Genomic DNA, 10,447 nt, shown 5'->3' on the forward strand with positions numbered 1-10,447 from the left:
TTATTGCTGATAACCCTGTCTAAAGAAATCAAGTGCCTCATATTCCCTGGGCAACTGACCATAAAGAATGGCATCCCTTCCTTCCCCCTGGTTTATTTTGTGCCACTTTACTCAATATTTTATACAGGGTTGAAGTAAGTTCAAATATCATCCAATTTTGTGGTGTTAGCATTTGAAATTAACCTCACAATTATTGGCAACTATTTTCTACTTGCCATTGTCTTCCTTTGCGGTGTGATATCATTGTTTTCCTGGGCATTGCATCATTGCCTTCCTGTACTTCATATTGCACTGCCTCATGGTAGATTATATCACAGGTTTCTTGTATAAGTCAGTGATTTTTTTTTGACCTTGCTTTCCTGCATAGCGTGGTGCTAGCATTTCATGTAGTGTATTGTAATTGTTACTGAGAATATTCTCTTCAGAATTCAGAAAGGGAACTTTCTGAATTATATTAGCTGCGGAAAATGTTCCATTTAACATACTGCATGCTGTCCAACCCTGAAATTATGTAGCAAGATTTATATAAAATACATTACTGACAGATGTCCTCCCGACGTGAAAGGCGCTCTATAAATGGAATCTTGTTGTTGTTGTGTGACAGAAGAACAATTGCAATTGGTCATGTAATGGCATTTTCAACAGTGAAACCCTGTTCAAGTCTGTTTCTGAGGATTTTATATATAAATATGCAAAGAAATTATGATCTAGGAAAAGGGAACAATAATATAAATGAACAAAAGGCAGATTGGCAAACCCTATTGCTTTTCTGCATTACAGTATTCAATCTAGTTTTATTGACTTCGGTTCAAGTGCTAATTTAAGATCAGTTCTGTTTTGTGACTGTCTCAATGGTCCATTTCCATGCTGTATCACTATGTAAATTTATGCTGTCCTCTTGCATTGAGACTCCCACAGTGACTTCTGGTCTACATCATCATACCCTGTGCATTGACATTTCTTCTACTTTTATGCCAGTCACACCTTCTTCACATGACTCATAGCTTCAGACTGTCTTTGATTTGATCACTATTATTGCCACTACCTGTGAAAAGTTAATGTCTATTTTTACAAAGGAAGCAATGCTTTTACTGCACAAACACAGCACCTATGTGCTCTGAGCATCTCTTGAGTCAGTTTGTATCTTTTACCGTTTTAGTTGATTAAATTGAATGAGAGATTAAACGGCTCCAAGCAGATAGAAAGGCCTGAGTTACCTTTCAATTCATGTCAACTTGTACCCAGTTTTTTTAAATACCGAGACTAAACAATTCTAACAGTAAACGTAGGCATTACTGTGAGATGTGATGACTCACAAAGTCAAGTTAATTACCCACATTAAACTCAGAGAGTGACAGCTTGTATTATTATGACCCTTGAGTAAAATAGCCTCAATGATCTTATGGTCTTGTGGAGTAGAGGTTTGTGTGGAATTATACAACAGTAAAAACAAGTCTCAAACTTGGAAAATACAATATTTTAGATTTCATCAAGGATCGTTTTGTTTCTGAGAACCTTTTGTTTTTTCCCTCCTCTTTCTCATTCAAAGAACATAAATATTTAATAGTGGCTCCAAACTTCTGCATAACATGCTTTGTGACCACTTCCGTGTTGGTTGGAGTGGGCGAGACATCTTTTAGCAAAACCTATCCCTTACGGGCTGAATCTTAATCTGAGTGCAAACAGACAACATTTCAATTCTGACAAGTTTTGTAGTGTGAAAGAGAAAGAGATGTTAACCTATTAACTCCAGTCTCTCATGTTGAGAATGCTGCACAACAAATTAATTACCTTGGAAAACAACAAAATTACATTTGTATAGCACCTTTCATATCGGGAGGACATCCCAAGTCCTGGGCAGTCAGTGTTTCGGACCCGAGCTGGGGGTCGGGATCGGGGAAGGTGGAGGGCAGGGGGGAAGGAAGGTGATCAAAGGCATGGTCGAAGAGGAGGGTCTTGAGATGAGTTTTGAAGGATGTAAGGGAGGGAGCACGACAGAGGTAATAATAATAATAATAATAATAATAATCCTTGCATTTGATATAGCGCCTTTCACGTCGGGAGGACATCCCAAAGCGCTTCACAGAACACACTGCAAAGTGAATTGACTTTTTGTGGGCGAACGCGGCAGCCAATTGCGCACAGCAATGTCCCACAAACAGTCGTAGATTGAAAATGACCAATTTATTATTGTTTTTGGTTTTTGGAGGGATTATTATTAGACTCTGTGTGGAGTAAGTAAACTTGCCCAAGGTTTCGCCCTGCCTGGAATTAAACTCGGGTCTCTCATAACATAACACTGGGGGGGACCCCCGGACACTGGGGACCCCCGGACACTCGGGAGGATCCCCGGACACTGGGGGGAGAGACCCCCGGACAGTGGGGGTGTGTGTGTGTGTGTGGAGGCGCTGCTCTGGAGGCGGATTTCCTGCAAACAGCTGAAGGATAATTGAAGCTGTTTGTGCGGGGCCTTCACCATCACTATTACCATCACCACAGCGACCCCCCCCCAGCCCCATGCCTACTGCCCCCTCCCCCAGCCCACTGCCCACCCCCAGCCCCCTGCCCCCCCCAGGCCCCTGCCCCCCCCAGCCCCCTGCCCCCCCAGCCCCTGACCCCCCCCCTGCACCCCTCCAGCCCATAACCCCCCAGCCCCTGCCCCACCTGCACCCCCCAGCCCCTGCCCTCCCCAGCCCCCTGCCCCCCCTGCACCCCCTGCCCCCCAGCCCCTGCCCCCCCACCCAGCCCCTGCCGGGGAGATAGGTTGAGGGATTGGGGAAATAATAATAATAAATAATAATAATAATAGGGCAAAAGGTGCTGTTAAGGGTGGCTGGGGGTGGGGAAAGGGGGGCTGTGGCTGAAGTTGGCAGTCAGTGTTGTGAAGATGGAAGAACGTCAACTTGATAAGCCCCAGATGAAAGGTTGAAGATGAGGTTTGAATAAATCGTTGATTTGATATTCTGTACTGTCTCCGTGAGCTGACGTGAGCCAATGCCTGAAGTGCGGAGATGCTGACGGGAGCCAAGCAGGAAAGCCTTTGTCTTGTCAACATTAAAAACATAAGAAATAGGAGCAGGAGTAGGCCATTCGGCCCCTCAAGCCTGCCCCGCCATTTAATAAGACCATGGCTGATCTTCTAACCTAATTCCAGTTACCCGCCCTATCCCCATATCCCTTAATCCCTTTAGTTTTTAAAAATCAATCTCAGTCTTGAATATGTTCAATGACATCCTGATGGAAGAGCTCCCTCTTTCACCAATACTGGTGCCAGTGGTCCACAAAATAAGGCATTATACAAATGCAAGTTCTTCCTTTTCTCCAGCCAGATCTTGTTGCATGTGGAGTCCCAGTACACAGCAAGTACACTTAGCTAAAACCTGCTTCTTTTAATCACAGGCTCCACATGTGGTTCCAATGCGAGTTGGGGTCAAAGTAGGAGACATGTCCCTTCAGGATACCATTCTGTGTGATGGCCTAATGGACGCCTTTTATAACTACCACATGGGTGTAACAGGTAAGAACTGTCACTGAATAAATACAAGGTTTGCATTTAAGTACTGGAAATTAATTGCATTTCCCTCTGTTTTCTAACCTCTCTGAGGATCTGTGGCGTTTAGTTCTAAGGCTACCAGCTGCCCTCCAGTATCTCATTAAAGTGGCCGTACTTCATGTGTGAATCCGAGTGGTAAAGGGTCACTGGGCTGTTTGACCATGAGAGGAGATGGAATATCACAGGCAAGTCTCTTCCTGTCCACACACAAGCACCTTCCAGCCAGGACCATTGAATGTGATAAGAAGTGGGAACACTGGCTGTATTTTTCCTCCTACTTATACAAACTAATTGTAACATCCCATCTGCTGCCAAGCTGACACCAGGTAACCTGGCACAAATCTGGTCTTCCAAGTCTCAGTTCAACGCCAGGCAGTGCCTTTGTCAACCAAGTGCTCAAAGAGAGCAGCTTGGGAATGGAGCAATCTATATGCAGGGTTTGATAAATTTATAAGATAGTATTGTTCTGATTAAAAATGGGGGGCGTTATTTGAATAGAAAATGTTCTTTTTGTTTCTATTTAATCATGTATTGTAACCATTTCTTAAAATTAGATACTGAAATAATGGGCAGAATGTGTTTGAGCTCAGATTGCAATCCAAAGTGCCGTGTATTAACTACCTCAGCTGTGGAGGTGCTCATCGATGATTGGAAAAATGTGAACAAATTTACTGGAACAAACCTGAATCCTTTCTGAAGTTCAAAATATGGAGGAGGTTAATTCTGTTCTGAACTGTAAAGGGAACATGACTGTTGACTAAAGATGCTCCTACAAAATACACAGTCACTACACACTTCATAGTTGTGAAGCACTTTAAACATCCTCGCGAATAGAAACATACTATTCTTGGTGGAGACCCAGGCATCCTACATGGCTCAGCCAACTTAAGACCAAAAGATTCTGTGGTTGAATTCCTTGGAAGCTCAAGCTTTTAACCTTTTTAGAGCAACAATATATCTTTAAAATTATCCTCTGTGGTGACAGATAAGCAAAGTCACCCGAGGGCAGTACTTTTACACTGTGATGACTGGCCTAACAGAAGCCAGGAAGGTGTGTGTTATCCTAAAACCACCTTGGAGGGTGTGAATGTGTGAACCAAAGCTGTGCAAGCTCATAGAACGGACGTAGATGTAAAGTAGCATGTTACTTGATAGCCATCATTATGTATAGCTACGGTCTCTTGGCCATGCACATATTTATATAAAGGTTTGAAGCTACAGAACGTTTCCCGAATTACTTTTCTCGTCCTCTCGATGCAGCTGAGAACGTGGCGATGCAGTGGCATGTGAGTCGAGAGGAGCAGGACAAGTTTGCTGTACAGTCCCAGAACCGAACTGAGGCAGCACAGAAAGCTGGCTATTTTGAAAAAGAAATTGTTCCTGTCTCCGTCCCTTCCAGGAGAGGTATGTGCTGTACTCCTAGGAGGAGAGATTTTGAGACTGACTGGTTCATCTGCACGAGCGCGTGTGAGTGCATGTAGGAGAAGGTTTCAGAAAGTTGCATATTCTAAGCTTTTTCAAGCCTCAGAAACAAATGTCATAGAGGGGACCTCTATAGAGGTATATAAGATGCTGAATGAGATTGAGAAAATAAACCTACAATAATATATTCAGATACACCAGGCCAGCAGAAAACAACGTACAGTTTCAGAGTTGTAAAGGACATTATTTAGGACACACAACAAGAAGTGTTTCTTTACACGTTGCTGCAACTACAGTAGATTACCAGGAGGGATGGCAGAAGCTAGGTTGCTGCCCCCAGGACTCTGCTATTGTTTTTTAAGCACCTGCAGGAGACGAGACTGGGGTCATGGCTCAACTCCAGGTATCTCCCTTTCCCATTTGGAAAAGGTCTGCTCGGTCACTCCTCACATGGCTGATATCATTGACTGAGGAGCGGTCAAATTGTGTCCCCCCTGAAGTAGGGTCAAGTAGATTGTTTTCTTTTCAACCAATGATTCACCCACTGTGCATTCCATCATCTTCAGATTCAAGGGTAATGACTTAGATTTACTATTTATTCTAGGTAGGAAAAGCCGGCTGGACGCTGGATGAAGTTGATCTCTTCGAAATCAATGAAGCTTTTGCATCACAGTCTGTAGCTGTTGTCAAGGAACTGGGTATAAACCCAGAGAAGGTGAGAAATGTAGATATAAAAATTGGCACTACAACTAAATGCAATTGATCCTTTTTACTTCCTGATTCACCCAATGGGTCAATGTGGGATGTAATAAAACAACAAATTGCATTTATAAAGCGCCTTTCATGTCGGGAGGATGTCCCAAGTTGGATTCGGGAGGGATGGGGGCCAGGAAGATGACCGGTCAGAGGAAGGTTTTGAGGACCTTGAAGGAGGTAAGGGAGAGTTGAGGTGATAGGGCTCTCGTTGGAGTTCCACAAAGTGAGAGCAGATAGGCTGAAAGCCTGACTGCTGATGGTAGGATAGGCCGGGGACCTGAAGCAGGCCAGTGGAGTAAGGAGAAAATTAGGGAAAAGGTTTTCCCTCTTTTTTAAAAAAATGTATTTTTTGTGTTTGTCTTTCTAGGTAAACATCCAAGGTGGTGCTATTGCTTTAGGTCACCCTCTGGGAATGTCTGGGTGCCGCATTCTGGTTACACTTCTCTACGCACTGGAGAGAACAGGAAAAAAGCGTGGCATTGCTTCTTTGTGTACAGGAGGTGGAATGGGAATAGCTATGTGTGTTGAAAGGCAATAAATTACACCTAAATTTTACTACAAGAACTGAAGATACTCTGCAGCTAAGCTACTGACTGGATAAAATTGAGCTTTTATTTTAGAGGTTACAGCCTGATTCCAATGAAATGTAGGTGCATTTTGTTTTTATAATGAATGTGTAAAGTAGGTAGGTCTTAAAACTATTCAAAACTTCAGTCCACATAAAATGGTTCTGAAAATTAGTGTAACTTTTAAATATTTGATTAAAAGTACTGAAGTTTGAAATCATAGTAATATTGTGTATGTGGAATCCATACTTTTGTTAAAATTCATAAACTCCTTCCTATTATCTCTCAATTATCTCTCGTGGAGACCTGTAGCTCAGTGGTTAGAGCACTCGCTTTGCAAGTGAGAGACCTGAGTTCAATTCCAGGCAGGGCGAAACCTTGGGCAAGTTTCCTTACTCCACACAGAGCCTAATAATAATCCCTCCAAAAACAAAAACAATAATAAATTGGTCATTTTCAATCTACGACTGTTTGTGGGCATTGCTGTGCGCAATTGGCTGCCGCGTTCGCCCACAAATATACAGTCAATTCACTTTACAGTGTGTTCTGTGAAGCGCTTTGGGACTTCCTCCCGACGTGAAAAGCGCTATATCAAATGCAAGGAAAAAAAAAAAAATTTCAGGTTGACCATTTTTTTCTTTATGAAATAAATTGCTCAATGTACCATTGCTGAATCTTGTAAACTGACTCTCAAATTACATCCAGTGCCAGTATTTATAGAAGGGCAAGATGGTTGAATACATGTGAGAAAGCAGGGGAACATTCATTGTATTTTAATTTTGCTTTAATTGATTTACAAATGCTGCCCTAATACTTTTGAGCATTTTATCATTCCCCATGGTAAGATCAGCAACCAAGAATCAGAGAGGTTACTTATTTGGGGAGATAATAATCATCCTTGTATTTGATATAGTGCCTTATTACATCCTTCCCCAGTAGTATTTTTAATTAATGTTTTCCCCAGTGAATTTGTGTGAGGGAGAAATCATGTCCACAATGAAATAACATACACAATTAATTAGATTTGAAAAGACCAGAAGCACAACATCAACGTTTATTCATGAAATTAAGGTGCTCTCTTAACAGCTCCCTACATAGATGGGCTGATCACTTGACAACTGTCACATTTTATTTCTGAAGGAGCTTGAAGCACAACTGTCAATGTACAGGAAATAATTTTGCACAAATAACTTGAAAGAGTTGACTATAGGTAACAAAGTAAGAGGTCTTTTAAATCCGGTTTGTGCCAAATAGCACTAAACAAGCATAGTAAATTAAACAGAGCACTGAACAAGTGGCACTGAATTTCAGACAAGCATGACAAGCTGCTCAATCTAGAACAGAAGTACAAGAAGCACCTGATGGATGCCAAGAGTTAAACATAAATTATAATAGCTGATTTGAGAACTCAGGTGCTTCAGCCATTAAGCTCTCCACTTTGAACTGCATTTTGGTAACTCTTTCCTTTGTCTTGCTTTTCATCTGGGTAAAGTTTGATGAGATCATCAATTCGCAGGATGGTTATAGCAGCTTCTGTTGCAAACTTCAGACTCTTGACTTTAACCATAGTAGGCTCAAAGACACCAGCTTGTTTGTTGTCCCTTGGCTTCCCATTCAATAAATCAAGACCAATCCTGCACAAGCAAAATGTCAATTTGATTAACACTGTTTTAATAGCCAGTCACTACAATATTAGTAAAACATTCATAATTTCCGATTGAATTCTGACAACTCAGCCATAAAAGTTACTTTAACAAGATGGAGAAAATCAATTTTGCACTTTACTGCTATCTGGGGCACCAGGTCACCAAAAATCAATGATTGCTCATGAATTGCAACAATGTTCAAATTTAGTTTCATCGCTGATTCAGACAACAATGGGTCTCAAGTCACAATCTTTTGCAGACCACAGTACAATAAAATTTTTACCATTTCAAAGTTTTGCGATCAGGATTGACCTGAGCTTCGTTGTGGAATGCACGCAACTTTGCAACAAGGTCTGTAGAATCCTGAGCAGCATTCGCTGCCAGAGTCTTAGGAATAACCAACATGGCCCGGGCAAATTCTGCAATGGCAAGTTGTTCACGTGATCCCTAAACAAAAAGACAACCAACAGTTAAATACATGAAGTACTTTTAACTTATTTTCTTAAAATAATTTTTAATACTGCAAATTAATAGGGACAGTAATCCCTGGTTAATCAGCTCAAAGCATACGGTAAAAGTGCCCTCCCCCAATAATCTTGAAATACAATTAAACCCATACCAAACTAGTTGCATAGTTTTCCAGGTAGATGGAGAGTGCAGCTTCCACAGCCCCACCTCCTGGAACTAAAGACTTGGACTCAAGCACTCTCTTCACAACACAGAGTGCATCATGTAGGGAGCGCTCCATCTCATCACACATGAAATCATTTGCTCCTCGCAGAATGATTGATGCAGAAGTACGGGCCTCTGTACTGAAAATACAAATTAAACTTTACAACAATAGTACTTGTGAGGGTTGGGTGAAACTCATTTTAAAATGTCAGCATCAATTTATACCTCACTTTTAGAAATCAGAATCTAGATCCCTTTTTCAATCACAAACTTTGTGTGCACTGCTCCTGAATGAACAATACCTATTGCTTATATACTGTTATGCAAAACAATATTCATTGCCGACTTAAACCAGGAATAGATGTGACAGTACTACTTTCATCAGGAAACGGCTTAGATTATATTTATATGCACAACAAATTTAATCTGCATCTGTGCAGTCAATATAAAAAAAATTCAACACAATTACAATCCCAACATCTTTTTCAATTCTGCAACATTAACAGTAGCATTAAAAGATACTACACTGTGTACATTGGAGATAATTTTTTATGTTCAGCTAATGCATTACTGAGAAGACATCAGCAAGGTCTTCAGTCACACAAGGCTGAATATTCTCTATCCCAAGCGTACAACTGCTCATGCCACAGATATTAGCAGGGCAGCAAATAAATGGGAGTTCAGTAAGTTGTACATGTTTTTCTTACTTTTTAACAAGCATCAGTTCATCATCGCATATCCTTTCTTGAACCACCTCCGGCCCTGGCAGGGACCGGCCCTGGCAGGGACCGGCCCTGGCAGGGACCGGCCCTGGCAGGGACCGGCCCTGGCAGGGACCGGCCCTGGCAGGGACCGGCCCTGGCAGGGACCGGCCCTGGCAGGGACCCGCCCTGGCAGGGACCCGCCCTGGCAGGGACCCGCCCTGGCAGGGACCCGCCCTGGCAGGGACCCGCCCTGGCAGGGACCCGCCCTGGAGGCAAGTGAGGGATCAAGGCGAAGGAATTGTGGGATGCAATTCCAGAGGTTGTGGGCAGAGATGCTGGAGGCCCAACTCGTGATGGTGGGGTGGGTCGGGCAATAGACATGGTGCAGGCCGGAGCCTGCTGAGCGTAAGGAGCTTACAGGTCGGAGACGTAGGAGGGGAAAGATCATGGAAGGCATTAAAGGTGAGGGCCAGAGTTTTGAATTCGATCCTCTGAGGGATGGGGAGCCAGTGGAGCTGGGCGAGGGTGGGTGTGACTGGGTCATGGAATCTGGTGCGGGAGAGAACACAACACTCCTCGAACATATAGCCACATCTCTCTGGCCACCCAAACTCCCTTCTTCACACCTTTGCTAGCCAATCATTACTCTGCTTCTCCACTGGTACAGCACTCCCCGCCTTTCAAAACCACTGTCATCACCTCCTCCTGAAGAAACCGTCACTTGACCCTTCTCTGCTCTCCAGTTTCCGAACGATCTCCAACTTGCCCTTCCTATCCAAAGCCCTGGAATGAGTTGTCACCTCCCAGCTTCACTTCTTCCTTGCAAGGTGGAACCCTCAAAGTGAGAATTCTGCCCAGACATGTGAAAATTTCCATGTGTAGGTGGCATACATATATGTAATTCTCAGTGTGGTTGGATACTTTCCAGCGTGGTGATGGGTTTCTGCACGCTTTAGACACTTTGCTGAAAAAGCCAAATTTCATTGTAATAAGAATAATAATACTTGCATTTGCTTATAGCTCCTTTTGTGTCTGGAATCTCAAAGCCCTTCACTGGATATATTGTAAAGTGTAGTGACTGAGTATTTTGTAGAGGAATGCGCCAGTGGGTTTTGTCTGCTGTAGATT

General features: G+C 42.9%; 2 protein-coding genes across 2 annotated transcripts; one reads left to right on the forward strand and one right to left on the reverse strand.

Annotated features, from left to right (window-relative positions):
- Nucleotides 1-2,306: 2,306 nt before the first annotated feature.
- Nucleotides 2,307-6,519, forward strand: LOC121848894 (acetyl-CoA acetyltransferase-like; the record flags this gene model as incomplete). Its single annotated transcript, XM_042334404.1, has 6 exons — nucleotides 2,307-2,324; nucleotides 3,400-3,517; nucleotides 4,814-5,020; nucleotides 5,338-5,378; nucleotides 5,580-5,690; nucleotides 6,099-6,519. Coding segments are annotated over 6 exons (666 nt in total), but the record flags the coding sequence as incomplete, so codon positions are not given.
- Nucleotides 6,520-7,337: 818 nt separating this feature from the next.
- LOC121848843 (T-complex protein 1 subunit alpha-like) lies at nucleotides 7,338-9,370 on the reverse strand. Its single transcript, XM_042333832.1, has 4 exons — nucleotides 9,323-9,370; nucleotides 8,563-8,755; nucleotides 8,227-8,390; nucleotides 7,338-7,931 (listed from the first exon to the last, which is right to left on the reverse strand). The coding sequence occupies exons 1-4, from the start codon at nucleotides 9,334-9,336 to the stop codon at nucleotides 7,715-7,717; spliced, it is 588 nt and encodes a 195-aa protein (XP_042189766.1). The 5' UTR covers nucleotides 9,337-9,370; the 3' UTR covers nucleotides 7,338-7,714.
- Nucleotides 9,371-10,447: the final 1,077 nt, after the last annotated feature.

This window comes from Callorhinchus milii, unplaced genomic scaffold (assembly GCF_018977255.1).
Source record: "Callorhinchus milii isolate IMCB2004 unplaced genomic scaffold, IMCB_Cmil_1.0 Scaffold4, whole genome shotgun sequence".
In the NCBI taxonomy this organism is placed as follows: domain Eukaryota; kingdom Metazoa; phylum Chordata; class Chondrichthyes; order Chimaeriformes; family Callorhinchidae; genus Callorhinchus; species Callorhinchus milii.

What these genes read in the sequence shown, in the direction of transcription:
- LOC121848843 (XM_042333832.1), bottom strand. An exon ending in AAAACTATGCAACTAGTTTG is followed by an intron (nt 8,391 to 8,562) that starts GTATGGGTTTAA and finishes CTTTTTGTTTAG; the next exon opens with GGATCACGTGAACAACTTGC. An exon ending in GATCGCAAAACTTTGAAATG is followed by an intron (nt 7,932 to 8,226) that starts GTAAAAATTTTA and finishes TTGCTTGTGCAG; the next exon opens with GATTGGTCTTGATTTATTGA.